The sequence below is a fragment of the Anarhichas minor genome, unplaced genomic scaffold (genome assembly GCF_050575085.1).
Source record: "Anarhichas minor isolate MPS153535 unplaced genomic scaffold, ASM5057508v1 ptg000017l, whole genome shotgun sequence".
Lineage (NCBI taxonomy): Eukaryota > Metazoa > Chordata > Actinopteri > Perciformes > Anarhichadidae > Anarhichas > Anarhichas minor.
In genome coordinates, this window is record NW_027466463.1 from 14,087,212 (window position 1) to 14,114,367 (window position 27,156).

General features: G+C 41.9%; 1 protein-coding gene across 1 annotated transcript; it reads right to left on the reverse strand.

Annotated features, from left to right (window-relative positions):
• Window positions 1–3,656: 3,656 nt before the first annotated feature.
• On the reverse strand, window positions 3,657–25,659 carry LOC142952163 (SH3 and cysteine-rich domain-containing protein 2-like). The gene is made up of 11 exons (XM_076094219.1): window positions 25,573–25,659; window positions 15,300–15,645; window positions 14,060–14,154; window positions 9,530–9,614; window positions 9,218–9,330; window positions 9,049–9,112; window positions 7,962–8,017; window positions 7,700–7,788; window positions 6,729–6,780; window positions 5,422–5,559; window positions 3,657–5,190 (listed from the first exon to the last, which is right to left on the reverse strand). The coding sequence occupies exons 1-11, from the start codon at window positions 25,657–25,659 to the stop codon at window positions 5,092–5,094; spliced, it is 1,224 nt and encodes a 407-aa protein (XP_075950334.1). The 3' UTR covers window positions 3,657–5,091.
• Between the last annotated feature and the right edge of the window lie 1,497 nt (window positions 25,660–27,156).

The following is a 27,156-nucleotide window of genomic DNA, read 5'->3' on the forward strand; positions in this document are numbered from 1 at the left end:
GGAGATGAGACCATGCATTAAACATGCCATCTCTGTGTACCGTCTTCATTTTTTGATGGTCCAGTTGGCTGGCAGTGTGGAAGAATGTAAACACGACTGGAACCTGAGGATGGTGACAACATAAGACGGGGAGGAGGAAAAATAACACCAGGATTCAGGCGTGGTCATCAACGGTTACAGCTGGAGTGTTGATAGCCTGAGTCACCCAAGTCGTCTGATTTAAGAAATGATAATATTTCCTCTGGTTTGGAAATTGACTTGTAACCATCAGTCGAATCCATTGACTTGTTTTTCTTTCCCATTTATTTCGGCAGGTACAGACCCAGGTATAGGGTAAGGTTCAGGTAACAGAAGCTCAAAAGCAAAAACATAAGACAACAAAGCAGCAATGCAGCTTTGATGAAATGGAGGGGAACAGGAATAGGCCGTTGATACACTGGAGGGCTGATTAGGAAAGGTGGAAACAGGTGAGCAGGTGTGCAGGGAAGGTTATGACCGTAGGGCAAGTCTGAGGGCATCTGGTGGACAGGTAGAGAATGGAAATAAATGGGTTTTGGGGGAGTGTGGCTCCAGGGAGAGACAGTGAGGCAGAATCTGACTGGTTGGTTTCAGTCTCACGGCTCAGCTATGCTCAGCAAAGCTCTAAAAGCACAAAGTGTGTATGCTACCTACTCAGACCAAATGGCAGACAGACAAAGTTTATGACTAGCTGGTGAAAAAAGAGGAAAAATTAGAGTGTATGTTGGATTTACCGTCTTCTACCCTTCTATAGATTTGTGTGTAATATCCTCTCACATACACTGAATTAAACAGACAGTAAGAGGAAGTGAGGGATTATTTTTTATTTGTGTGTGTTTGATGCTGGGGTCTGTAAGGTGGTTTTTTTTTCCCTCCACGTCTGCCAAGCAGCAGAAAGCTTTATTTCTCTCTGACAGTGCTTTGCTGATCCTTCTGCCTGCCTATATAATCAAGTGCTATTTTTGGCACGGATTTTGCATTTGAATTTGCATTGTTGCTATATTCCTGCTCCTTGTCGACGCCCTTGTGCTGCAATCATCACCCCTACTGCGAGTCTGTGATGCAGCTGAAGCCCATGTTCTAAAGAACTGACTGTGAAGAGTATAGGCAGGAGATGACAGTGCAACAACTCACACATTTAATGAGCCATTTTACTTCGTTTTCTGCAGCGGGCGTGATGCGCTCCGGACCAGCCTCTTTGATACTCGCAAGAGTGAAAATAATTTGCTGAGGGAGAGACAGACACTCAGCCTTACATTCTGTGCTTATTGCTGCTGCTGTTAGAGAACGAAACAAAGAATTTGAGGGAAGGATTTCAAGCTCCTCTGCTCATAGTCATGAAACAGAGAGAGACAAAAAGAGAGCTCAGTGGTACAGTAAGTGGAGAGCACCATGCCATCTTGAGCACCAAAGTCAGCAATTTTATGAAACTTAAGAGAAGATAGATGTTCTGCCAGTTGCACACATGTCTCCCTCTCTCTTTCTCTCTCTCTACAGAGATAAAAATCACATTTGATCCAATTTGATAACAGAACTGGGTCATGATTTGAGAAATGTTCCTCACACCACAGCAGGGACACACACACACACACACACACACACACACACACACACACACACACACACACACACACACACACACACACACACACACACACACACACACACACACACACACACACACACACACACACACACACACACACACACACACACACACACACACTCTCTTTGCCAGCTTAGCCTATGGCCTGCCAGCAGCTTCTCCGTTGCCAATTAATTTTATTGGGAGTTAATCACATTATTTATGGTCATTAAGAACAAGGAGTCCTCTCGGGCTCTGCACTGTCATGTCACATGAAAGATCTCAGTGTATTTCTGTGGCCATGAAGGGAGACATTTTCTGTTGGGATTGAAATTATGAATCTAGGTGGGAAATAACACATTGAATATGAGGTGAAAGTGTAGACGTTCAGCTGTAAATTTGTGCTTTTTTTGTGTCTAACAGGAAAAAGTGCAAGGATGAAAAAAAGGACCATTTAAATGTTTTTTCTTTATAGTGTTTTAGTCATGCTAGCAGCTCTATGGCTGGAAACGTCAGTCCACCTCTTTGGGCTGAAATATCTCAACAGCTATTGAATGGATTGCCATGAAATTTGGCAGAGACACCGATTACCACATCAGGTCAAAATGTTTCCCAATACATAGGACCAAATTCATACGTACTTATGATACTCGTGTCATTATAGCAGATGTTAGCATGCCAAACTAAAATTGTCAACATGGTAAACAATACCTGCGGTAGGAATAGAGTGGCCTTCACTGTGAGGTCACCGTTTAGGTTCATGTCTTCAACAAACTGATTAAACACAGTGAGATAAGAGGCCCAATCCTGCTGCAATTTATCACATCAACTCATGAAGAAGTGTGCTCGACAGCATTAGTAATTGATGCCCGGGACAAAGTCTGATTAGTGTCAATCAAGGCCAGTGCCTGGACAGGACATAGTTTGACCATATGAGGGATCTTGAAGAGTAAAAAAAAAATAATAATAAAAAATAAATAAAAATAGTACACACATGCTACTCCAGTCTCCCAGTATTTACTCAAGTACTTCACTTGTTTATTATGAGTATTATTATTCAAAGATTTTTCAAGAAGTGATTTTAGATATATCTTTGTTTCACTCCCTAAATCAGAAAATACTGTCAACAGCCATACATAAAATGAGCAAACCCCTCAATAACAAATCTTCAGAATATAGATGGGAATGATACCAGAAAACGTGGTGTAAGTGTTACTGAAGTTGAGATTTCTGGTTCAGAGTATAAGCAAACAAAAATGTAATGTGTAAAATGTAAATGAGGCATTATCTAATGTTGTGGTCAATTTAAAATATAAAAACCGCAGACGCTAATAGAAAATGTGTAGTAAAACCTTTCCTCTAGTCTGAATGAAGACATGTTATGGACGAAAGAGGTAAAAAAAAGCAGTTTGACAGAGCAACACAAAGAACAGAACGGAGTGAATTATTTATCAAATAAAAGAGCACACAATCTGACAGTTTGTCTGACTTTATTGAGAGATGTGAGGATCAAAGGGCAGCTAGCCATGCAAAGAACTAGCCTGGTAGTGTGCATTAAGATGACAGGGAATTCACCTGGGTAATACTGATCCTGAGCCAATCTTGGTTCTAGCCAGTGAAGGTAATGTTTAGGATCAGCACGGTGCCGACTGATCCAAGATGGACACTTCGTAAAAGCTGGAGTCCAAATTCAAATAGTTGCAAAAGCACAGGTATATACAGACACGTTTGTGGCTACGCAAGAAATAAGCGGAGTACAAAATAAAGTGAGTGACTAGAACTGTTGTGCATAGTATTTGATAAGATTTGTGCTGACAGGGCTGAATGGTAATTGAGCAAAGGGATGCATACATTGGTAAGTGGGACAATAAATAATGATCTCCTGTAATTTATAACTGAGATTAATGCCCTTAGTTGGCTCATGGATAGCTGCAAACCTCTTGGTCAGAGGGCTATTCAGAGCATATATATATATATATATATATATATATATTATATATAATATATATATATTATATATATATATTATATATAGTATTTTCATAAGGCTATTTACAAATACTGTCATATCTGTATTTACAGTTATTGCTGCAACAAAGGCAGTTTGTCACTACCTTATGGTTTACAATGAGCAATAAATCAAATGGTGTGTGGTGATTTTGTCTTTTGGACCTTAAATAACAGAAACAATAACAGTCAGTTACTTGAAAGTAATCGCATGTGCTGGGAGAAACATTAGCCATTCAGCAAGAATTCAGCGCATTTTAGACAGCTGAAGATGTAAACATGACATTCTGAGAGAGACTCTACCTTTGAAAAGCCGTCACCACTTTTTTTGACAATTAACACCGAGTTTGGTTTATTTTATCCATCAGCCTGAATGTATTTCATTGCTCTGCTCTGCGAGGAAAGCATCAGAAAGTCGAGATATCACACCATCCTCAAGTCGTAGTACAAAAAATAATATGACGGCAAATATAACAGGACTTTACATACAGATAAACAACGCTGACATTGTAATGACAGGAAGCAGATTCTAGTGGTTGATTTTAGGCAAAAATCGGTGTGTAGCTAAACTGTCATTGAAGGGCTTACTGAGAAAAAAAAAGGCTCCCAGAGGTGCACGCAACGCATTCGTCACATCGGAGCTGTGAAAAGCACAAATGTACAGTAATGTAATCACTGGAGAGCAGTTTGAAATATAGAAAATCCCAGTGTGTGTGTGTGTGTGTGTGTTATGATTTTCCTTGGATCAAGATGTAGCATAGGAGACTGTTTTTTAGATCTTTACATACACACAATGTAATACCTGAATCATTTTCTATTCGGAGCAGGAGTGACTCATATGCAAATCATAAACCCATGAGACGATGGCAGACATGTGCACGATGTGAGCTGCAGTCTGCACACACAAAAATGGATCATCATAACATATACCCTCGGTTGAATCTACTGAACCAAATCTCTTAAAGTTTATGAAACAAGCCACTATAAGAAACAGCTTCTTTCACAATCTCGTACGTCTTGTTTTCTCTACACAAACAGTGAAATGAAGACAGTTCGCTCACAAGGCTTGGACGCGCCTTGACATCAAAGTAAGGTAGTCCTCTCCCCTTTTTCGCAGAGGGACGACCAATGGAAATGGCCAGCGAGGTAGCCAGACATCCTGCACACTATCCTCTTCCTCTTCAACACGATGCTACATTTCTGTTGTGAGTGTGATTAAAACCACACAAAGTAAAGTTGTGCTACAAGAGAAGTAGCTCTGAAGGAGCCGCCCCCTCCTTTAAGTCTCAAAAGCTTCTGCAATAAAAAGCTAATTTGTGGCTCGTCGTCCACTCAAGCTGCAGAGTCACTGCCACTTTTTGGAGGGGTGGGGGTGCGTGTTTGGCGGTCAGGTGAGGTGTCGGGCAAACACTCCTGAGTAAACCTCCGTCATAGGAAACTTTTTTTTTTCGAACTGAGGGTCAAGGAGAAATGCGCTGCCATCATATTTCTAGCAGATTCTTCACAGGGACCAAGCCTCTCTTCTTCCCGCTGCTCAGCCGGAGGAAAGCGTCAATCTCCTCGTTCTTCCCCACACAGATCTACAGAGGGAGAGTGTGGGGGGGGGCATGGAGCAGGAGGAGGAGCAAGTGACATTCAGTAATGTGAGAGAGTTCATGGACTGAGGCGAAAAGTGAGCTGCATTGGAAGCCATAACATGCTGTCCTCTGTAATCTCAGCAGTTTTCTGCATGAATTTGCATAAATAATACAAAAAAATGCATCCAGTGTGTGTGTGTGTGTGTGAGAGAGAGAGGAAAATTGTGTGTTCACCTGGGCCTCTTTTACAGTCATCTGGCCTTTGTCTCGGTTGCCGTGGAAACCATCTGTGACCTTCCACACGCGCTCACCGGGGCGGACCCGCTGCACAAAGTTGGCCGGGAACAATCCCACCTTGTCTCTGCTTTTCCCCTGGTAAACACACCCAATCACGGACACGGTTATAAATAGATATTTTCTGTTTCAGCTAAAATGGGGGAAAAAAAAAGGTTCTTAATAATTGCTTGCAGTACATAAATGCATGACGCCGACTATAGTCTTGTAAAAAGGCCACAATTACAACTATTTCAATCGTCTGCCTGTTTACGTCTCAAACAGCAAACCCAACACAGGCAGCTTCTACTACAGTCTTTGGATGAGCATATACGCAATTAGATTATTTTTTCCCCCCGTTTCTGTTTACTTGGCCGGTTGCCAAAATATGCATCGCATTTTTATCACAGTAACACATTGGAATAAAAAAAAAAAAAAAAAAATCACAATTAGCTGACAACCAGAAATAAAAAGATAGTTTTTGTTCCGTAATTAGTCACGTCAGTACTACACCAAAAAGCATCTGCATGTGCGGAGCCCTAATCCCCGTCTATTCTCTTCAGGCACTCAGGCGTGCAAAGCCTCCGGTTGCCAAGTTAGCTGTTTTGCTCGTGTCCTGATGTCGGTTCCTCCACATCTAGCAGAGGCATGTTTACATTGATAATGGCAGGAGTGGGATTAAGTGTAATTTAATGGGTTTGCATGGGTGGAAATTACTCTCAATACTAGAATAGTAAAGTTAATTCATCCAAGTTTACTTTAAATATCTGCTATTTTTAAATTTAGTAGATCCAAGCTGGTATTGGGCGAAGGCAGGGTACACCCTGGACAGGTCGCCGGGCTTTTTACACCAGTAATATAATCTATAGAAATATGGTTACACTGCTTATTATTTATTTAATTACTAAAGTGGATGTCTCTGTATTTTCCCCTGGTGACAGAGCTGCCCGTCCTTTGGTAGGCGAAGGTAAGAATCTTCAGATGCCTCATTAAAAACTGACTGCAATCGGTCTTCTTCCTCTTCACGATAAGCAGCGCTGCCAACACCCACACCTGCCGTCCTTTCAGCACATCCACCATCTCTCTAGTCTTACTGTCTCTGAACAACTTGGCTTTGAATGACAGAACTTACACCGATTGTACCACCGGCTAACTGAAGTCCACGCGTGTGTGTTACTGTCGTATCTATTCAAAGGTAACGCAGAGATTTGTAGTGAGAATATTATATTCACTACAGTGGATTTGAATAGAAATGTTTTTGTTCTCACCTTCCACCAGTCCTCGTTGGAGTCATCTGTGACTTGAACTCTGTCGCCAGGCCTGGAGGGAAAACACCGTCAAACAAAGGGCTTGTAGCCAAGACCTGTATAGAATCTTTTAAGCATGTATCACCACGTTCGTGGAAAATATGCTTTCTTGCCGAGTTGATGTTGGTATGCTAAATAGGAAGCTACAGCCAGCAAACATCAGCTTAGCATAACGACCGGATGCAATTTACAGTCTTTGATGCTAAGCTAAACTAAGCGGCTGCTGCCCCTAGCTTCCTGAGTGAACAGGCATGAGAGTGTCAATCTTCTAAACCTCAGCATAAAAGTGAGATATACAGCTAAAATATTCCTTAAACAGAAACATGTTAGTCACATGACAATACGTGTCAGGTAATGTGCCACAGTGAGCAACCCTGAGGAGCATTTTGACAGTTTTTACATCATGTTTTGAATTTGAGTCTCATATATAAATTAGAAGATTAGGCTACTCTAGTCAGGTAGGACTCAACACTGATACGTTTCAACTCTAAGTCTAACTCATTTTTCATGTGTTATGCATAGTACTGTAAATGTCATCGTGACATTATCATTTCTTTCAGAGGAAACTGGACCGTGCACGTGGCAAAACACCTCGTGCACGGTCCTCTTGCACAGACGCATCCTCCAGATTAGTGGTGGGTGTCATACCACACTCAGCAGTTTCCTGCACCTACTAACATACAAAGACTCTTTTTTTTCTTTCATGTCACACACTCAACGCAGTGGTTTGTCCTTCCCATGCTCCCGGCACACTCCCCCCCCCCCCCTCCTCCTCCCAATACAAACCCTGCAACCCCCCTACAATACTCCCGCTGAGGAGGCAGATGGTGTGTGAATGTCAGTAAATGTTGGCCAGGTACACCCTGCCTCCTTTTTCATCTGATGTCTCTCATGTACACAATCAGTACAGCATGCAAAGAAATTGGACTGACTGTAGTTCCAAGTCATTCTTCTCCTGAGGCAGAAACTTGTAGAGAGCCACATATGTGTGGATGGAGTGGACCTCTACTTTCTTAGGAGTCTGATGAAAAGGGGGAGTATCAAAGGACACACACACAGAGAGAGAGAAAGAAGATTGTTATGCTTTCTTATGTGGAAGTCTGAAACTGAGTGAAAAGGATGAAGAGTTTGAAGGGGGTTGACAGAGTGCATGCTAAAAGAGGCTGAAAGAAGAGAAGAGTGCTGACTACACACCTTCAGGCTGACCCTGTCTTCTGAATCAGCCTTCTCACTTTCAGGAGGGGTGAGCACTGGAGAGACAGAGAGGGAAAAGGAAAGGGGGAAGGAAAGACAATATGCGTGAAAGGAAGAAGGATTGTAAAAACAGAGAAAGAGGGAAAGAGTGCAAGTGCAAAAGAAAGAAAGAGGGAGGGACACACAGAGAGGTCTTGTTCTCTTTGCGGCAAACAGAACGAAGGCAGAAGTCAAGGTCAGTTACTGAAACATGGTAGCAGTACAAACAGAGATTATTCCTTCTCCTGGGACTAAAGACGGAAGTCACACACACACACACACACACACACACACACACACACACACACACACACACACACACACACACACACACACACACACACACACACACACACACACACACACACACACACACACACACACACACACACACACACACACACACACACACACACACACACACACACACACACACAGAAATAATAATAAAAAATCCTTTGAAGGAAACATTTAGCAAGATTTGAACAGTCTATTGATGATGAAGCATCCGTTTACAGGACCATTGCAGATGCGATGACATTTTGGGAATTGTTTTTTGATGAGAGGTAAATAAGAAGATCACCACCACTGCCATATCTCTACGGTAAACAAGAAGCTGAAGCCCGCAGGCGCTTAGCTTAGCACATTACCTGGAAACAGGGGAAAACAGCCATCCTGGCTCTGTGCCAAGGTAACAAAATCAACCTCTAAAGTTCACCAATTAACACATCACATCTCATTTGTTTAATTGTTTTTGTACGATATATACAAATGAGATATAATGTGTTAATTACAGTGAGGCTAGCTGTAGACGCCCGTTTCCAGTCTTTGTGTTGAGCTAAGCTAACCAGCTGCTACCAGTAGCTTTATATCTAACGTAGACATGACAGTGGTATCAATCTTCTCATGTACCTCTCGGAAAAAGGGCAAAAAAGCTTATTTCCCAAAATTTCAAACTGTTCCTTTCAAGTCTTTCTAGTGTTTATCTTAAAAGCTGCAAAACAGTCAATTATCAGATAGAAAATTCAAAGGAAAAGGATTTACTTACTTCCTGGGATGTGATCCTCTTCAGCTATTGGCTGGTTTTCTAGTTTGTCTTGCAGTTTTTCCTCCTGTCATAAAGAAAGAGTTGCAGCCAGCAAAGTCAGCAATATTCTTGGTATGATTAATGTCAACATGAATTTATATGGACTGGGGTTTTATGTGTGTTTTTATACCTCGTGACAGGGCGACTCTGAGATACTGCTGAAGCTGGAGCGACTCAACTGAGCCAGCGACGTCCCATAGCGCAGTGCCTCATATACAGGGTCGACAATGCCATTATCCGCCTCTACACACAGACACAGAGCAACACATGTAGTTTTATAGCGGACACTATACTGACACACACACACACACACACACACACACACCCCTATGCACACACAGAGGCCACCTAGGATCGAAGGCCACAGACACGGTGATTAGTCATCCTGAGATTTTAGTTATTTGTCTTGTGAGATCAGACAGCCGGCGTTTCCATCACTCACCTTGGGCAGCAGGAGCCTCTCTGACCACTTCCAGCGTATCATTGGTTAACAGAGGAGAGCTGAAGTTTCTCTTGAAAGCTCCTGTCTGACAAGCCGGAAGACAGACAGGAGAGAAGAGAGGACAGTGGAAGGAGAAACGTTACGAGAAAAAAAGACAAAGGACGGATGTAATATTCAGCTGTGAGACAAACCCGTGTGAGAGAGGCGGGCCTACAGTATGTGAGATGAAGATGTGCAAGTATCAACTGAAATCTCCTATGAATGCTGATATATTTTATATCTGACAGTTTTCCACAGTTTCTTTAATCTGTAAACCATCACAAACCTAAATAAAAAAAAGAAAAGTCTAAATTGAAATAAATACAGAAGTAACGTACATATACACTTGAAACATCTGTGCACCAGAGGTAAGCAGGGGAGAGCTACAAGACCTCTCTTTGTTTACATATCTTCAATACTTTCACAGCCAACATGTTTAAGTTATTCCGCTATAATATCTGTGCACGTATACTAACATATGATTTACGTACAGTGAAGGTTATGCATGAATTGCTTTTTAAGGTTAGGAGGAGATTAAGGTCAGGGTTAAACTTCGGCGCCTCCCTCTCTTCCTGACATCTCTCTACTGTTGGCTATCTAACAAAACCGCCATCTACTCCAGATAATACACCGACTGCGGATAAGTGTCTCAAACAACAGCAATAAAAAAAGAACTTAAATAAATGTCACACCTGGCATTGACAGTTGTAAATGTTTTGCTCATTTCTTGCGGCATGGCCACAAATAACAGAAAACATAAACCTGACAGTAATAATCCGTTAACATAATTTTCATCTTGACACATGTAGGGTCGATCAGCTCATATGATCTACGACTGCATCACTTACCGCGGATGGTGGCAATAATACACTCAGCATTAGTTTTAATGGGGAGCTTCGGCAAGAATGTCCCCCAACACGGTTGCATGCCTAATAGAGAGAATGACTAAACCTTTTTCCTATCTGCCTTCGAGCCTATTCCTCCATGTGGTCTGTCTGTCTTTGTCAAACTGTACATGTGGCACTGAACATCTCTTGAGATCTGATTGTGTTTCTTTCTTTAGCAAGAAAATATGTTGAGCTGCAGTTCAGGACTCATCAGTCTAAGAGACACAATTACAAAGTCCTGTGTTTGACAGACGCTGTGATGAATCCGTTCCGTGTTCTCCAAATAGAAGATATAAAGATAGTATCTCGGCTTCATCTAATCTCTGTATCTCCTTTCATCCGTTTTACTGTAAGTGATACCTGCTGATAACAACATGCCATCAGAGAAATGTCGTTAATCTTTGAGTTATTTCTCTGCCGACTTGTGGTACATTCAGAGGTTGAACTGCCTTCGTTAATGTATTAATAGAATTTACTCATCGACTGTTAATGATCACTACGAGTCATTCAAAGAACATTTTGTATGCGTGTGTGTGAAAGTCATTGTAAAATAATGTATTTATAGAAAAAGGAAACCAATCAAAATGACGCGGCGTGGCGATTTGGCGGATCTTGTGAGTGTAGACCTTCTGCAAAGTACAGAAGTCATCCAAAAGTGAAACCTCGCTTTAAGGTTTTTGGGGGGGGGGGGGGGGGGGGGGGAAGAGTGTGACGGCTGTTCAGGACTGACAGACGAGAATTTGCCCAGAATCTCTTCTTTCTCTCCTTCGTCACAGAACACAAAGTTCACCTCCACACTGAACAGTGTGTATCTATTTCTAACTAATGACGCAATTATAATACAGACTTACAACTTCAAAATGACCAACAAAGTTATTATGATATCTACCATTCTTAGCCATTTAGAAAGCACACAGTTGCTCACAAGAATAGCTGTACAGTATGGCTGCAAAGGATGCTTTTTATCATTAATTAATAGGCAGATTGCTTTGATTTCTTGATTTTATTATCTAAAAAAGTGAAAAATTAACAAGTTTAAGTACAATATGGCGTCATTAAAATGCTTGATGAGTCTCAAACACAGAAATATTCAATTTACAATTATTTGAACTTGAGAATGGCAGCAATTATGATCAAATAATATCAAGTAATGTTTGTCAGTCAACCGATCATTGCAGCTCTCGTGTAAAGACACAGAGGCTAAATATTGTTTTTGTCATCCTCCTTTTAATCTGTTTGTCACAAAGTGCTTCACAGGAAACAAAGCACAGAAACAAAATAAAAGACTTTTCTGTCAATAAACTTGGAAAATTCTTCACCGATATGATGAGTGGCAATCGGCCTCATCTCCTCTGCCAGTGCTCCAGTTTGAAACAAACCGATATGCTCGAAAGGGGAGGGAGAGGAACTATTTCCTCAGCATTAGCAACCTCGAAACATCCCTTTCACATGCAATAGTCGAACACTTCCCCTACACTGACATACCAACATAGCAGTCATGGTGACTGTGCAGCATGAGTGGACTGTTTAAGAGAGCAGACCAGCTGAAATCTCACTCTTTGGTCAGTTGACATCCACCAAGAGCAGGATTGGACTCTGAAGGAGACTCACACAAATTCGGGTGAAGATGGACGCGAGTGTAAAGCTTTTCCTGCAGAAGCAATTATTTTGTGCAGTGCTCAGCAGGCCTATTTCTTTAATCAAAGGCTCAGACATCTTTAAGTTTAATTAACGTTGATTAGCAGAATGTTGTCAGGATTCCAAAGCCTTTTTCAAACACTTGATTCTGGACATTTTGTAAAGCAATCGGTCATATATGGGTCCACTCAGCAAATGGGTTGAGAGTGAGCCAGAGGAACTGCAGTCATCGATATTTCCCTTTTCATTTTTAATTACACTAATTTACTCTAGCTTGTGCAAGTTGTGCCTGCCTAACAAGTCATCAAAACTAAAAGTACACATTATGTAATATGGTGCCATTCATAGTGTATTTAATACTACACTACAGTATATGTTTTATATTGGCTTATTATTACAAGCATTATGTTAATGAAGTAGCTGATCAGGATGAAGCTCAACTAAACTTTTTGTTATGTTTATGATTGACTTTTGCACTGCAAAAAAATCTCCATCTTACAAAATTACAGCACTTCACGATATAGGTAAAATTTCAGAAGCAATCTTTTTGCATACAAAAGCTTTGGATGACGCACTTTGGTTGAGACGTCAGTGAACCCCGGACCCCAAGTTACATAGGAGCATAAGAAGGGGCTTCGCCCTCCATCCAGCGTCGGTAAAATGCCTAATCCTTGCTTTGATGAGTGAGCAGTGATCGAAAAGGACACCGCCGAAGGCTTGGCGAGAGCTGGCCGTGTCATATCCTCGAGGGATTGTGTGCGTTCCCAAACACACTGCATTTCACACTGAATTAGCCAGACCAGCTGGTACAGAGAGATATTGATTTTCCAACAGAGTTGAGAGGGGAGGAAGGAAATGTAGCACCCAGACAAGAATGAGGAAGATTCGATGGCGCTATGTGAGAAGAGCAGCACATGCGGCAGGAAGGACAAAAAGGCTGAGTGGAAAGAAATGATGGGACCTGGCCACTGAAACTTCATTAGTGTCATCCTCCTCAGCCGTTGTTCCTTTTATGGCATTTATAGCTGGGAGATAATATGAGCCCCCTGCTGCCCTTTCTCACATTTAACAGTGTGTTAGTCTACCGTTGAAAGCCCTGCACCCACATTCCATTTATAACCTCGGCATTTTTTTTGTCTCTGCTGGTTGGCTTTACCCTCTTCTCACAAGATGGGGGCTTTGAGGCTAAGCATATTACCGGGACTGAAGGCCATGCCAACAGACTGTTTAATTCTACTGACACAATGCATTCTGGGTTAGTCTCTTGCCTACAGTGAACTCGTGCATTCCCAGCACATTTGACAAACAAATACACAGAATATAAAAATGTATTTAACTTTGTAAAACAATGTTTTGCCCGTGGTAAGCCTGGCTACTGGGAGATAACTGCACCAAATGAGCAAAGCAACAAGGGTACATTGAATTTAATATCATTAATTAATACACAGCTGCCCTGACCACTGATTAAGAGTGTTATGCTAATGAGAGTTGTCCCTTCAAGGGTGGCATTCCCTTTCACAAGTCAGGGACAGGTGTCAGGGGAATGAGGAAATACAGTGAAACTACAACAACAAAACATTACAATCATAAGAATCAATGAAGAACATCACAATCATGAGAAAAAAAAAAAGAATGATCAGTGAAGTACATGCGATACATTTGAGGTTAATCATTATGATGATTACAATGTGATCAAGACTAATAATAGCAATATGTTGCACATATTTTCCCCACTGTCTCAATGAGCAGGTAGCACGTCCAGCAACTTTTGGAAGATTTTGGATCTCAGAGTTTCACACCCCTGTTAACGCTAGAAGACCACATCTCTGGGTGTCCCATCGCTGCCAGACACTTGAGTGTTACGATGTGTTTTATGTGGGCTGTAAAGTGGAACTATTAGCCTCACAGACGTGCATAGTGCGTGGCATGTGAGACTTAATGAAAAGTCTGTCTGAAGTGTTCTTACCTTGCCATTACAGGGCTGTTGGGAGAACTCCGACGAGCACCAGAGGTGGGTCGCCAGCTTGCAGGCTTTACAACGCAGCCCCTGCTTGGAGTTCCCTGTGGAGACAAGACAATTCACTTCAACACATCCGAGTACGCTGAAGACAGCTGTCAATATTGATATCATCAGTAACAGGTTAAGACCACTGCAAAACGCAATATCAGGTGCGGTGATGGTAATCGCAATGGAGGTGGGAAGCAATAACGTTGATTATTTGTTGCCACTCAGCATTACCTGTCCACAGTGTTTTTTTCTTTCGTATAATTAGTGAGTGAAATGCTGCATTTTCTGCCAGTTTTTCATCAATGGTATTCACAAACCACATTTTTTTTTTTAGCTTTGTGACTGTTTTCCAGTCTTTATGTTGTAAAGAAATTGCAATTGTAGGAGCTTCAAACAATTAAAAAGACTCTCCAGAGATGCTTTGTAGCTGAATTTTAATTGTTCCGAGTTTATTTTAGCAAAAAAAAACAAAACAGATTTTTTTTGCCTCACAGTCTAACTATCAGTTTTGACACTCACATGCTTCATGTTCTGCATGCAAATGTTTCTAGTGGACTGCTCTGTACGTTACACAGTAAAGTACAGTATGTTAAATGTATTTGATCAATAATAAGTCTCATCTAAACGATATGAGCTACAACAATAAATGTACAGTAAGCCCTAGTGTTGAACTGTGAAGACCAATGTGCTCTAAAGACAGTTTTTAACCAGTAATTAAGCATTTAGAGTTCACAAATGTGTCCCCTGTAAACAATCATCAATCCTGAGTTGATCCTGATCCACTCCCAGCTGATCTTATACCAGGTCATACACTTAGTAGTAGTTGTTTTTTATCACTGTGTGGGGGAAGTTACAGGCCATCCAAATTAAACAGTAGCTGTGTATTCTGGTGAGACATCAGACCTGTTCAACTGACTTGGTTTTCATGAACGGCTTGTCAGCATACCGATTGTAAGAAAAGGAGATACAACTCCCCGAGGAGGCGTGGAAGCATGATTGGACCACAGAGCTTGCTTTCAGTAATTTCCATTGGGACAATTTTATGCTGAAGAAATGGACTCTGGTTGAAAATGAACATGCTTGCCTAAAAATGTATTACCTAGCATTCAGCAGAATCCACTGACCAGCTTATGGCTCCTTTTGGTCAGACCTCCACCTCTCTGAACACAATTATTAGTAACCGGCACAACTGACCTACCTTGGATCAAGTGTTTGCATCGCTGGCAGCTGGCGGGCCTACGGAAGACGTGCTCCTGGAAACAGTGGGTCTTGACCGGCTGGGCCTGAGACTTCGGCTTCGATTTTGAGGGACTGATAGAAGGTGACGACAGTGAGGGGTTGGGACTGGTAGACGGCGAATGTGACGGAGAGCGCTCGTAGGCCAGGGGGGACTCGGAGATGGGGGGAGGAGATGGCGGGGGTGGAGGTAAGGTGATCAGGGTTGAGGGAGGGCGGGAGTTGCCGTTACTGCGCTGGAAGAAGTTGTCCACGCTCTTGCTGCGCATGACTGACTTGAAGGACAGGGAGCGCTTCAACCGCTGTAACTGGAAGAAAACAATAAGGATAAACATGAAAGGAGGACACATTACCTCAAAACAGCAAAATACATCCACTTAAGGAAGTAAGAGAAAACCTCAGTAAGCACTCAAACAGAATCTGAAAGTCTCTAAAAACCTATTTTATCAATCGGCTACTCGCTGTGAACAAATGGATTCTACATAAACTCATTTTCTACCAAAGTTAAAGGTTTTCGGTGTTTCTGTCTGTGCTCTCACTGCTCTGAAGTCGGCTCGGCTCAGATGGAGAACAAGCAACATTTAATCAAAATGTGACGAGCAACACCTACAATCCTCTAACTTTTAATTTGATTGTCTAGTCAGAATTACGTCATGTTATAGAAAAGTACTTGACCAGGAGCTTTAAGGTCTTAAAGTGATGATTGATTACAGCTTCAGAACCATCCCTTCTTTAAATTGTGACATTATATAGAGAACAATAGAAATGGCGTTTGAAATGACAGAAAAAGAAGTTTCCAGCTCGAGGGAATGTGCAGTGTTTGAGAAGTCTGTCAACTAACGGTCTGTCAGCTCTACCCTCCGACTGTCCTTGCCATGCCAGGCTGGCTTCTGGCTATCCATCTTCAGCCTTTTGTGGAGTTTGCTGCATGTTTTTGCTTGTCCTGATGTTTCCTCTTCTACAAAAGGTAGCACCCTCATTGCCCAATCGTACCTTTGAAAGCCATCGTAAAAGCCATCTCGCTCCTTCGCCAAAAATCGGATCGATGGCATTGAGCACGCTCCTCTTTTTCTTCCTTAAGCTACAGATTCACAGATGCCAATTAGTTTGAGTGATGAAAGAGTCCTCTCTGTTGACCCATTAGCGAGAGCCTCTCGTAAATGTTTTCTACAGGGAGCTGAGTCCATGCTTTCCTTAATGGCCTTTTTCTTGGCTCGACTGGTGGCCTATTCGGTAATGGATGTTCCTCTCTATTCGATTTTTAACTTGTCTGACTTTGTTAATCTTCTCTGTGGTGAAGGCCGGTCATTGCTCCAGTTTCAGGGGGGAAAGTAACAGTTTCTTGAAGCACAGGCTAGGCAACACCTGACTGATAATCAATAGCTAAATATACCCCCCTGAGCTTTTACTAAGATTAAAGAAACACAGAGGACTTATCCGAAGATTAAAAGAACAAGCTTGTTCAAAGCCAGATGTATTTAAGTAGTTTTAGAGCGTTGACTAATGAATATTGGACTTGTACCAGTGCTGCTCAATTTAACTTCCATTACAATCAATGTCGTAACCACAAACGTGCACTGAAAAAAAGAGTAATAAATAATTATTGAACAAATAAAATGTAAGTGTGCAGCTTTATACAGTTCATCAGTGGATCTATATCTACACCATCCCATTCATCCTCTCCTATAAAGGTTAATCTAAGATACCGTCAAAGAAAAGAGTTTTATGATCAAAATGTACAAAGAAGAATGTATTTAATTTGCCACTGTGGGCACCTTCACAGTTTGACATCAGGCCAAGCTGAACTACACCGAATGGACAGAAGTATGTGGACATCCCTGTTCATTTGTGTACTTTTAGTCTGGGCATATTGTTTAAAGGTTTTGGTCAGCACCGTACTTCAAATTAAGGTAAATACTACGCTACTACATGATATAATATTCTGGACTGTGCTTCTAACTTGTTGGTGAAAGGTTTTCTGTTTGAAATGACAATGATGCACAAGTTGAGGCCTTCATAGAGCCATGGCATGAACCCCCTCCAACAGCTGAAACACTATCTATGAGCCAGGCCTCATTGCCCGACATCAGTGGTCAACATCACCGATGCTTCTGTGGCTGAATGGGAGCGAATCCCTGCGGACAAGCTCTTCTCACAGAAGTAGGGGCTGTTAATGTCCTTGGTTTTGAAATGAATTGCTCAACAATCACAAAAACATGTTCTAATGTCCGGGTGTCCACATACTTCATTTGCGCTCGCTTTGGGCCATGTACAGTAGTGGTGTCACATTCAGGACCAAGGTCAGTTCTTCTTCAGCTCCAAACTGTCTACTGTGGTTTATAATACATCATAACCATACAGTATACTTTAAAATCGATCCTAGAGGAGTTTGGTAGGCTTTGGTAGTGCAAGCTTCAGTGTGGTAAAGAGCCTGTAATCGGTTAGAGGGATCTGATCATAAAATCAGGGTTCAACCTGTGGTCTTTAACACATTAAGGCAAGCTTGTTTAGAGAAGTATCATATACCGTCTTTGAAGTAGTTTGAAGCGCTGTGCTACCCAGTGCATTAGAAAGTGTCTCTATTTTGATAAGTGCACAGTACATGTACTAATACAACACAATCATGATCGTAGCTCCCTGAGTTTGCTGCAGGGCATCACACGCACCGCTATCTTGATTATCTCCTATCATTACATGGTTACTCTTATTCTATGTGTGGCTTTGTGTTATAATGTATGCTAGTACCGCTTCTGGTGTTTTTCTCTTATTATCCATAACATCCTCGGCTGAAAACAGAACAGAAATCAAAAGCAGAGCTCTAATGAATGCAAATCTCGATATTTCTGCATGGCCCTCTTGTGTCTCTCTGTAAGGTTTTGAAAAGTCTATTTATGGATCACAGAACTGGAGAGCCATCACACTCTGAACTACTGACGGCAATTAGCTCATCAGAGTGAAAGTAGCGGAGCGTACGAGAGCAGACCGGTGTTTGAGGGAGAGGAGGAAGTGAAGAATAAAAGAGAAAAGTATGAGGGCAGTCAAGGAATGGGAGGCAAAAAATAGGTAAAACTGAACAAAAAAAAAAAAAGAAGCCTAGTGAGAGAAGAGATGGACTGAAAATCCCCCCCCCCCCCCCTCGTCTTTGAAAGCCAAAAGCACCAGGGCCTTTCTCCATCACCCCTCTGACAGACAAATGGTACAGTGGAGACTGAGCAGACGCCTCAGCCTTGTTCTTCGACCGATTGAAAATGAGCACAGAGCATAGGGATGTTTGGTGAAGGTTTCTATAAATAGGCTGTTGTGTGGAATGCCTGGATGTATTAATGATTAAGCAGTGGGGGGGTGGGTGTTCACACAAGATGCCTGTGAAAGGCGGAAAAGTCATCTTGCTGCCACTACGACGCAGTTCCAGCTCCCATGCTTTTATTTATTATTTGACAACACAGAGGTGAAGCAGTGAGGCAACTGAGGAAAAACAACATGAAGAGAAAAATCTCCCTGATGACGTTAACTACTTTGGTAATAATGCTTTGAGGTTATGTCTTACAAACACATCTTAACCGTTTGACTGCAGTCTTTTGGAAAGAGGATTCAACTTTCTAAACACAATGTCTTTTATTTATAATTAATCCGGCTATGATACAGAGTATCAAACGTATCCATGGTGTATTGTTGGACTGTCATCACAGTTTACTTTACAGAAATAAAAATAAAACAATAGCAGTCCTGTCATTTAATATCTGCCAGTAGTTTCAGCTGCCAAACAGTGGGCGCATGTCCTCTGGCACTCATTACATTATATATATATGTATATATATATACATATATATATATATATATATATACTTATATATTATATATAAGCCTGGTTTGAATAAGAATGCTTGTTTTAGCATCGACACCAGTGACATCTATGAGCAGAGCCAAAGCTGCCATTGTGCCTTAATAAGCACAACCATTACACAGCAGCATACTGCATTGTTGAGAGCTGTAGCAGTCTAATAATTGATGAAACACGAGCAGATAAAAATACATTGTATGATCCAGAATTCATTACTCTTATTCCTACAATATTAGTACAATATGTACATTGTTTTGTGCATGTTATTCCAACATGTTTCTAAATGTTGGTTAGGTGTATTACTACCTTACTGAGCAGTTTCGATGACAGTATCTAAATGTAGGCTACTGCACCAGTTCCCACCCGTCTCTGTGAGGAAAAGCACTCGTTTAACTATTATCTGCAGTTGGAAGACGGTTGAGCAAATTGCTCCCCAACGTCTGCCAACTCTTGCCCATAACATGCCCACTGCAGCGTTTTTCACGGGACATCTCTAGCTGCTCATGATATTAAAAGAGTATATTAAAGTATTACTGTACACACAGGAAAGTGATTACGTTTGCCATTCTTCCTGCAGTGGCCTGAGCTTTAAATTAACGGAGGCCTCGTTAGGCAGCATTGCTCCAGCAGCACGCTTTGAGGTGGAAGAGCACCAACTAATGTGACCTTTTGTGCAAATGCCTCACGGCACGAGCTGCAATGGAGGGTTTGGAATAAATTGAAAACTTCCTAGAACTGTGCAAAACTGACCGTATATTTAAATCAAGGGATTTCTTTTTTGGGGGGGGGGGGGGGGATTACACCATACAAAAAGCATGTATATGAGAAGTATCTTTGTCAAGTATTGAAAATATCACATTCAGATGTAATGACGTTAATCTTGTATAACAGTTTTAAAGCGCTTGAGAGGTTGCTCTAATCAGACATATGGCTCCTTTGATATGCACTGCATTACTTTCCAAATTACTCGAGTCACATCAAAACTTTATTACTCAGGAGAGAATATAGATCGAGGCAATTACAAACTCACAGACGGGGGAGGACAAGCTAAAATAAGGCTTTCATTTTGAAGGATTTACCAGACGGGGAAGGAGAACCTAAAATGAACCTATACAGCCTCAGAGGTGTCTCTGTGATCTATTACACTGTCTTAGCTAAAAAAGAAAAGATGTAAATGGAGGTAAATTATTCTCCCATCCTCTTCTCAATGTCACATGCACAGCTCTTTGTGGGGCTCCTAAATACCTGTCCGTAGTTTGGCGGGCTGTTTCCTGGTGATGCATGAGCCTCTTGCTTGCTGGCGAAGACTTCGCCAGCTCACAAGCTGCCGGGCCGAGCGTGCAGCATCAAGAAGCTTGCGTTTAAAGGGCTTAACTGCACGAGGAGCTTTTGCAGTTAGCATGAGGTAACTGCCACGACGGCTCTTTGATTCCAACACAATGGTTGAGGAACATTGTCCTCATTGTGATGTTCATAACAATGCGATTACCCTTTGATTACTCACTATAGGACTGCGCTGTCGTTTCTAAAGGATCGGTCACTGATGTCGGTTTTTAATTTCAGCTGCCTTCTCAGCCCTATAACTATATAACTACTACCATACAGCAATGTAAGTGACTGATTTACTGTTTAATTTACATCTAAATCAGGACAAGATCACAACCTCCTCAATTCAGATGAATGAGGGACAGATGTAAAAGGAGAAATTCTGGAATAGATTATTAAAATGATCTATTTTTTAACTGGAATAATTCAATGCTATTTCAAGCCAGTAACTTACTTGACGTACGCGCTTGAAGAGTTGATGATAAAGTGACATCATAGTTGCTAAGCAACACAGGCTCTTGTTGAATTATTATTGAAGCCGTTAAATATTAAAGAAGTCTTAAAGCTGTATACACGTGTACTTTTCACAGTTTTTCCTCAACGTGAGTCGGCCATTTGGAGCTGGAGGTCAGAAATATCATTAAAAAAAAAAAAAAGTTTATTTTTCTGCTCCATTACATTAAACAGCTTTGCCTTTCAGGAGACAATAGAAACTCTAAGCATCAACCTAAGGTCAGCACTAAACAAAAGGACTAGATAAAGGCCTTATTTATTCCCAAGTGACTCCGCTCTTACCCCCACACTGTACATGGGATTCTGCAGGATCAGCAGCATTTTAGAACTCAATCAAGGACGGTAATTCAATGACTTCGTCATTAATCCAAGCAGTGCTGGGTCACCACTGGATACACGAGCACCTCTCTGCTTCATTGTCTCTCTGTAACCCTTCATCTGTTCTCTGTGCAGACTATAGTTTGCTTCAAAAGGTCAGCGGCACGAGTCAATCATTCTGGCAGGAGAAACACAAACATATCATGATCTGTCAGAAGTGAGGGATGTATCCTCCTGCCAGCAGCGATACGGAAGAAACAAACACGAGGAGGCCGAATACGCTCCGTTCAGAAATGTCATCCACACGGTACAATCATGTGAGCGGCACAGAGGCGTGCTGGTACGCGTCAGAAAAGCTCATTAAAGACGTTTAGATACCTTCTGAACTCAGAAGTTAACCAAGAGGAAATGAAATGTCAGCGCAGTCAAAACCTGTCCAAAACTAATTAAATAAAACAGGATCATTCTCCAATGTATTGCTACACGTTTGTGTTTAATGATGCGCGTCATGAACGGAAGAAATAACAAATTGAAATTTGATTGTTTTCATGTTTGCACATTTATGAAAAGTAATTTTGAGAATTAAAGGAGAAGTATTAATCAAAAAAATAATTACACTGTAGTTGGCTTTAACTGACTGAACTGGCTACCCTATTCTTGTCTTCACAGTCACTCGCCTCTTCTTCTCTAGTCTTAATTTGGCATTCTCTTCTCTTTTATAGATTCTTATCTCCTCCTTCCTGCTTTCCTCCTCACACTTGTACTTCGCCCTTCTCCTCTTTCTCTCTGTCGCTCTCATTCCTGACAGGACCTCAGGCTTGCCATCCTATCGTTAAACCACCTTTATCCTCTCAAGCACCCTGCAAACCATCGGCAGCCACACACTCAGAGCTATGGAGAAAGAAGACAATGTTGGAGAGCAAGGACGAATGGGAGACATAAAGAGAGAAAGACGAGAAGAGGTGAAGCACAGGTGGAAAAAGACGAGGTGTTGGGTTTCATTTAAATGGGCCACGGTCAATAGAACAGAGAAAGGAAATACATACTCGAAATGGAGAGAAAGAAATCCACTAGACGAAGAGAGGAGAAAAATGGGCCGATAAGAAAGATAGTGTGAAGAACAGCAGAAAGAGGAGAGCTCTGAGGAAGTCAGTGTGAAGGGCAAAGTCAGAGAGAAACAGTTGCCATCATTTTACCTCGTAAAAACGTCTTTGTGTTGGCTGAGAAGGCGATGGGTTGTGTGAAGGCCCTGCGGACCGGGGCACAGCACCACCGTGCATTATCAGCATTAACACCGACATGTCTGTGAATATTAAACTTTATGTAGCGGCCGATTCTGTGCACGGCTCTCATTTCCTCCACTAATAAACGACGTGGAGTTTAAAAGGCATAGTCCCACATTTTGGGAAATACTTGTTTTCGTGACGAGAGGTAGATCAGACGATCAATGTCACCATTATGTTAGTAAGGTAAATATGAAGCTCCAGCCGGCTAGCTTAGCTTAGCATAAAGACTGGAATCAGGGGTAAACAGCTAGCCTGACTCTGTCCAAAGATGACTCAATAATTAACACATTATATGTTCTAATCCATACAAACTATAATGACAATTTGCCGGTTAATGGGTTGTGTGCCAGGTTAAAATGTTACCTTGGATTCTTGAGGGGAAGTTTGTTTTTCTGCCTCCATGGTGAACGAAGAATGAAAAAAAACGAAGAAGAGTCTTGATGAGAAGACAGTGAAAGTATATCAAAACATAACATAACACACAACTCATGCAGTATAATCAAAGTCTCACTGATGCAGTCGTATGCTCACTACTTCCAAAACACAAACATCTTCACTAACGCCGTACTATTTAAATGCATAGTTGTGTGAGAGTTTGTACACATTATTGTACATTTTCTTTTTTTGAGTTATGTCTATTTCTATTGTCACGCACTAATCACCAAGCCAAATTCCTTGTGTGTGTGTAACATACTTGGTAATAAACCGTTTCTGATCCTGAGATGTCTTGATGAAGTCCTGCTGTTTAACGCAGCCCCCCCCCCCCCCCCATATTTACTTCCATTCATCAACACTTTTCTCTGTTCTTTGACTCCTTGTTCACTGTGGAGGCACGAATTCAAGGTAACACGGAGTGACTCACTGATATACAAATGATCATTTTGTGAGTGAAGTATTCCTTGAACCATTGCTTTGTCTTCCCAAGCTCGTCATCTACTTTACCGTACCGCTAAATGCAAAACGCTTGAATGGCACACTCTCCAAGTGATTAGAGAGGGATAATAATGACAATACCCATCACCTTGCCCGTAGGTGTAGGAGGTGGAATAACTATTCATTCTCTGTCACAGCATCTATTAGAAGCACTCTAGAAAGATGGTAGGCCCACTTATCGCTGTAATAAACACTCTGAGAGCCGAGGGACTGCCGGGAGAGAGAGAGAGAGAGAGAGAGAGCTGATGAAGAGATGAGAAAGACTGCAGAGAGAGAGACAGACACGGACGCAAAAGAGGGAAAGCAAAGTGCTGAAATAGTTATGAAATGAATACAGCAACGTACGCACGAATGAGAGGATTGAGAGTGACAGAAAGAAACAAGTGAGGCTCTAGAGATGCCCACGAGCAGACTACTCTGAAAAGAGACCCCGCATGTTGTAACACACATTTAATCTTCTTCTTCTTCTGCGGGATGTGGAGTGGTCGCGGCTGCCAGCAGGGGCTTGGCAAACACGGAGCTACACGGCTGACGCAGCTCGGAGGATTGCTTCCTCCCCGTTCCGTTTTGCCCAGACGACCATTTGTGTGAATTATGACCCGGCCCCCAGCGAGACACAGCAAACATCTGCTAGCTGATTGGCTCGTAAATCCACGCGGCACCTCGCCGCCCACCATCCATTGTGTTTGTCTGTATAGTCAAATAGAAAAAGGCAAGAAGCCCGTCCAGCCAGGCTTGGTTCAGGTCCCTGTGGTGATGACCCAACAAACCTTAATGTGATTTGTTGCTGCGATTGCTGCTGCAATTAGGGCTGTTCTTGAAGCTCATTTGACGCGGTTAAAAGATAAATGTGATGCAGGAGATTAAGGTCAAGTCAGTATGTGAGAATGTATTGTCCCCACTTTTTGTCAAGAAAGATCCAACAGCAACAATAAGTCCATATATTTTTTAAAGAAATACTAAAGTATATATTCAAATGAAAATGTGTACGACAGGAGTATGAAGAAGCTGCGAATACAAACAGAAAGAACAATAGCAAGAACAGGTGACGATACTAAAACAAGACTAAAAGTAGGCCAAGAACAGAGAGGAGTGACGTGGAGGTTTTTTACCAAAGAGTTTCAATAGTCCTCAATTATGCCAATGATTCATCAATTGTATTTCCAATTGGCTGCAGCAAAAAACGAGGCTTTCTTTCCCATCTCTGACCATACGTTAGCAGCAGATATATGGCTTGTGATCTGGGCTAATGAGTGCACGATTAACTCAAGATGCAGCTAATCTGGTGGCGGATTGTAGCAGCGAAAGCACAGCAAACAACGTAGAGGTGACAGAGAATGTGAAGTTCATACAGGACCAGCAAGACCCAAACGCAGGTTCATCTGCCAATGCCTCCATCATGTTTGCCATCCTGGTGCCCGTGATGGTTTATTGGGTTGTGCAGGAGAAAAGATGCCCCCAAAGGTACAGGCTCATAACTCATCTGCTTGGGCGCTGTGCCTCCAATGTTTACTGCAGGTACACAATAGCATGGATCGCTTCCAAGCATCATTCTGAACTGTCTCCACCTGCATCTCATTCTCTTAACCTGTGTTCAGTACATCATTGTGGCAAACAATGAAAACAGTCTTTTCTTCTCCTTAATATTTGTATGCATTCATTACACACAAACACACACCCTCCAACACACACACACACACACACACACACACACACACACACACACACACACACACACACACACACATGCATGTAATCTCTGCTACCTCTGCGAGGTCAGGTAAATCACAAGAATTACAGCGGCTATTACAGCGGCTTAGAGCTGTTATGCAACCACAGCAGAATTAGCCTCGTAAAGACAGAACCCACCTTAGTCAAAATGTCCCATACCAATCATTTGAATTTAAAGACAGAGCAGTAACTTTCGAGACAAACGTGCTTTAGCTTAAAAAAAAACAATGATGTGCTTTGTTTTAAATGAGAAAGAAAAAATAAATCGCCATGAGGTGTGTTGTTACCTTTGATTCAGGTTGGCTGGGCACGGTAGCGTGTGACGGTCGGTGAAGGTTCTGTGGTTCGTTCTCCTTTTCGCTGATTTCCGTCATATCGTTTCTCCTTCAACAGCAAAACCGAAACAAATGGATAAGTCCACGGTGACAGAGGGATGGGGGGGGGGGGGGGGGGGGGGGGGGGGGGACTATGCACGCAGAGGTTTAAACATCGCTACAGTCCGAAAGAGGTAGAGCTAGTTAAGTGTCAAGTCATCATCTTTCATCGGTAAAAAAAAAAACGATATCCCGTCGAAAAGGTGCTTCTTCTTCTAAATTGGTGCAGAACAGACCGATAATGATTTCATTGGTGTAAGGAAATATCCAGTCGCCGCTGCCGGTAGGTTTGTCCACTTCTCCTCGCTGTCTCGAGCCTCTCCCATGCACCGGCCAGTTTTCCTCCCCACTCGCGCACACACACACACGCGCTCTTACAACAACTTTGATTTCGCCGTGACGGAGCGCTCGGCTCGTGTTGATTGGTGGAGACGTCTCAAAATCTGCCGGTGGGAACGGTGCGGCGTGTCCTGATTGGCTCAAGGATGGTGACGTTTGGAGAAGTAAGTGGCACAAGATTGAATTCTACGTATTTACCTTTTGTGATACAGCCTTTGTAAGCACCGTTCTTTACTTTCCGGTATATAAAGAAATGATTCACATTCATATTCATCGAAATCAAACCAACATGGACTCAAAAAGGTAATCGATACACATGATGAATTTTCCGCAAGCAAGTACATCCATTTTTTTTGGTTTATTCATTAGTGACAAGCATGCAAAACAATAGCGCAAAGAACTAGAAACTAGAAAAATAAAAAGAATACACCCTCACAGGTCCATGCTGGTCCTGTGCCTGCATACCTATAGAAACCTGAGATAAAAGGTCTGCTTAACAAACAAAACAACAAAACAAACAACGAGCAAAATGAAATACAATCCAAATCTATTGTGAAGAGAGCAGTAAATCAAATAGGAAATAGCTCCTAATGCTCCTTTTTTAGCTTAAATTGATCTAACGTAGGTAAAAGCACGCTGTAAAACTCAACAAGTTAACAATGTTGACCAGACAGACACAACAGCCTGCAGAGAGCTCCAGTAGCCAAGCGCGGGTGGCTGATTCAGCACCAAGGACAGCTCCTCTCTGCCTGCCTGCCGATTCACCAGTCTTCATTTCATAAAACTGTGTGGTTCCATGCTCACCAGAGTATGTTTATTTTTAATCGAGACACTGTGAATTTCTTTGTGTACAGTATGCGCTGTATTCCACTAGTATGAGCTAAATATAGAAACAACTTAGAAGAAAGAAATGGCTCTGACTACTAATTTGTTCTGCTTCTCACCCAAGCACAGGCATGTGTGCATGGTAATAACCCTAACCCTAGCTGGGTAAGTGAACATCAATTAAAATGTAGGCTTTGGCGTTGGATATCATTAATATTTAGATAATATTTGTAAACATACCAGTTCATCCATGAGCAAGACACAGCATCTCTCTATCCATCCATCCATCTATCTATCTATCTATCTATCTATCTATCTATCTATCTATCTATC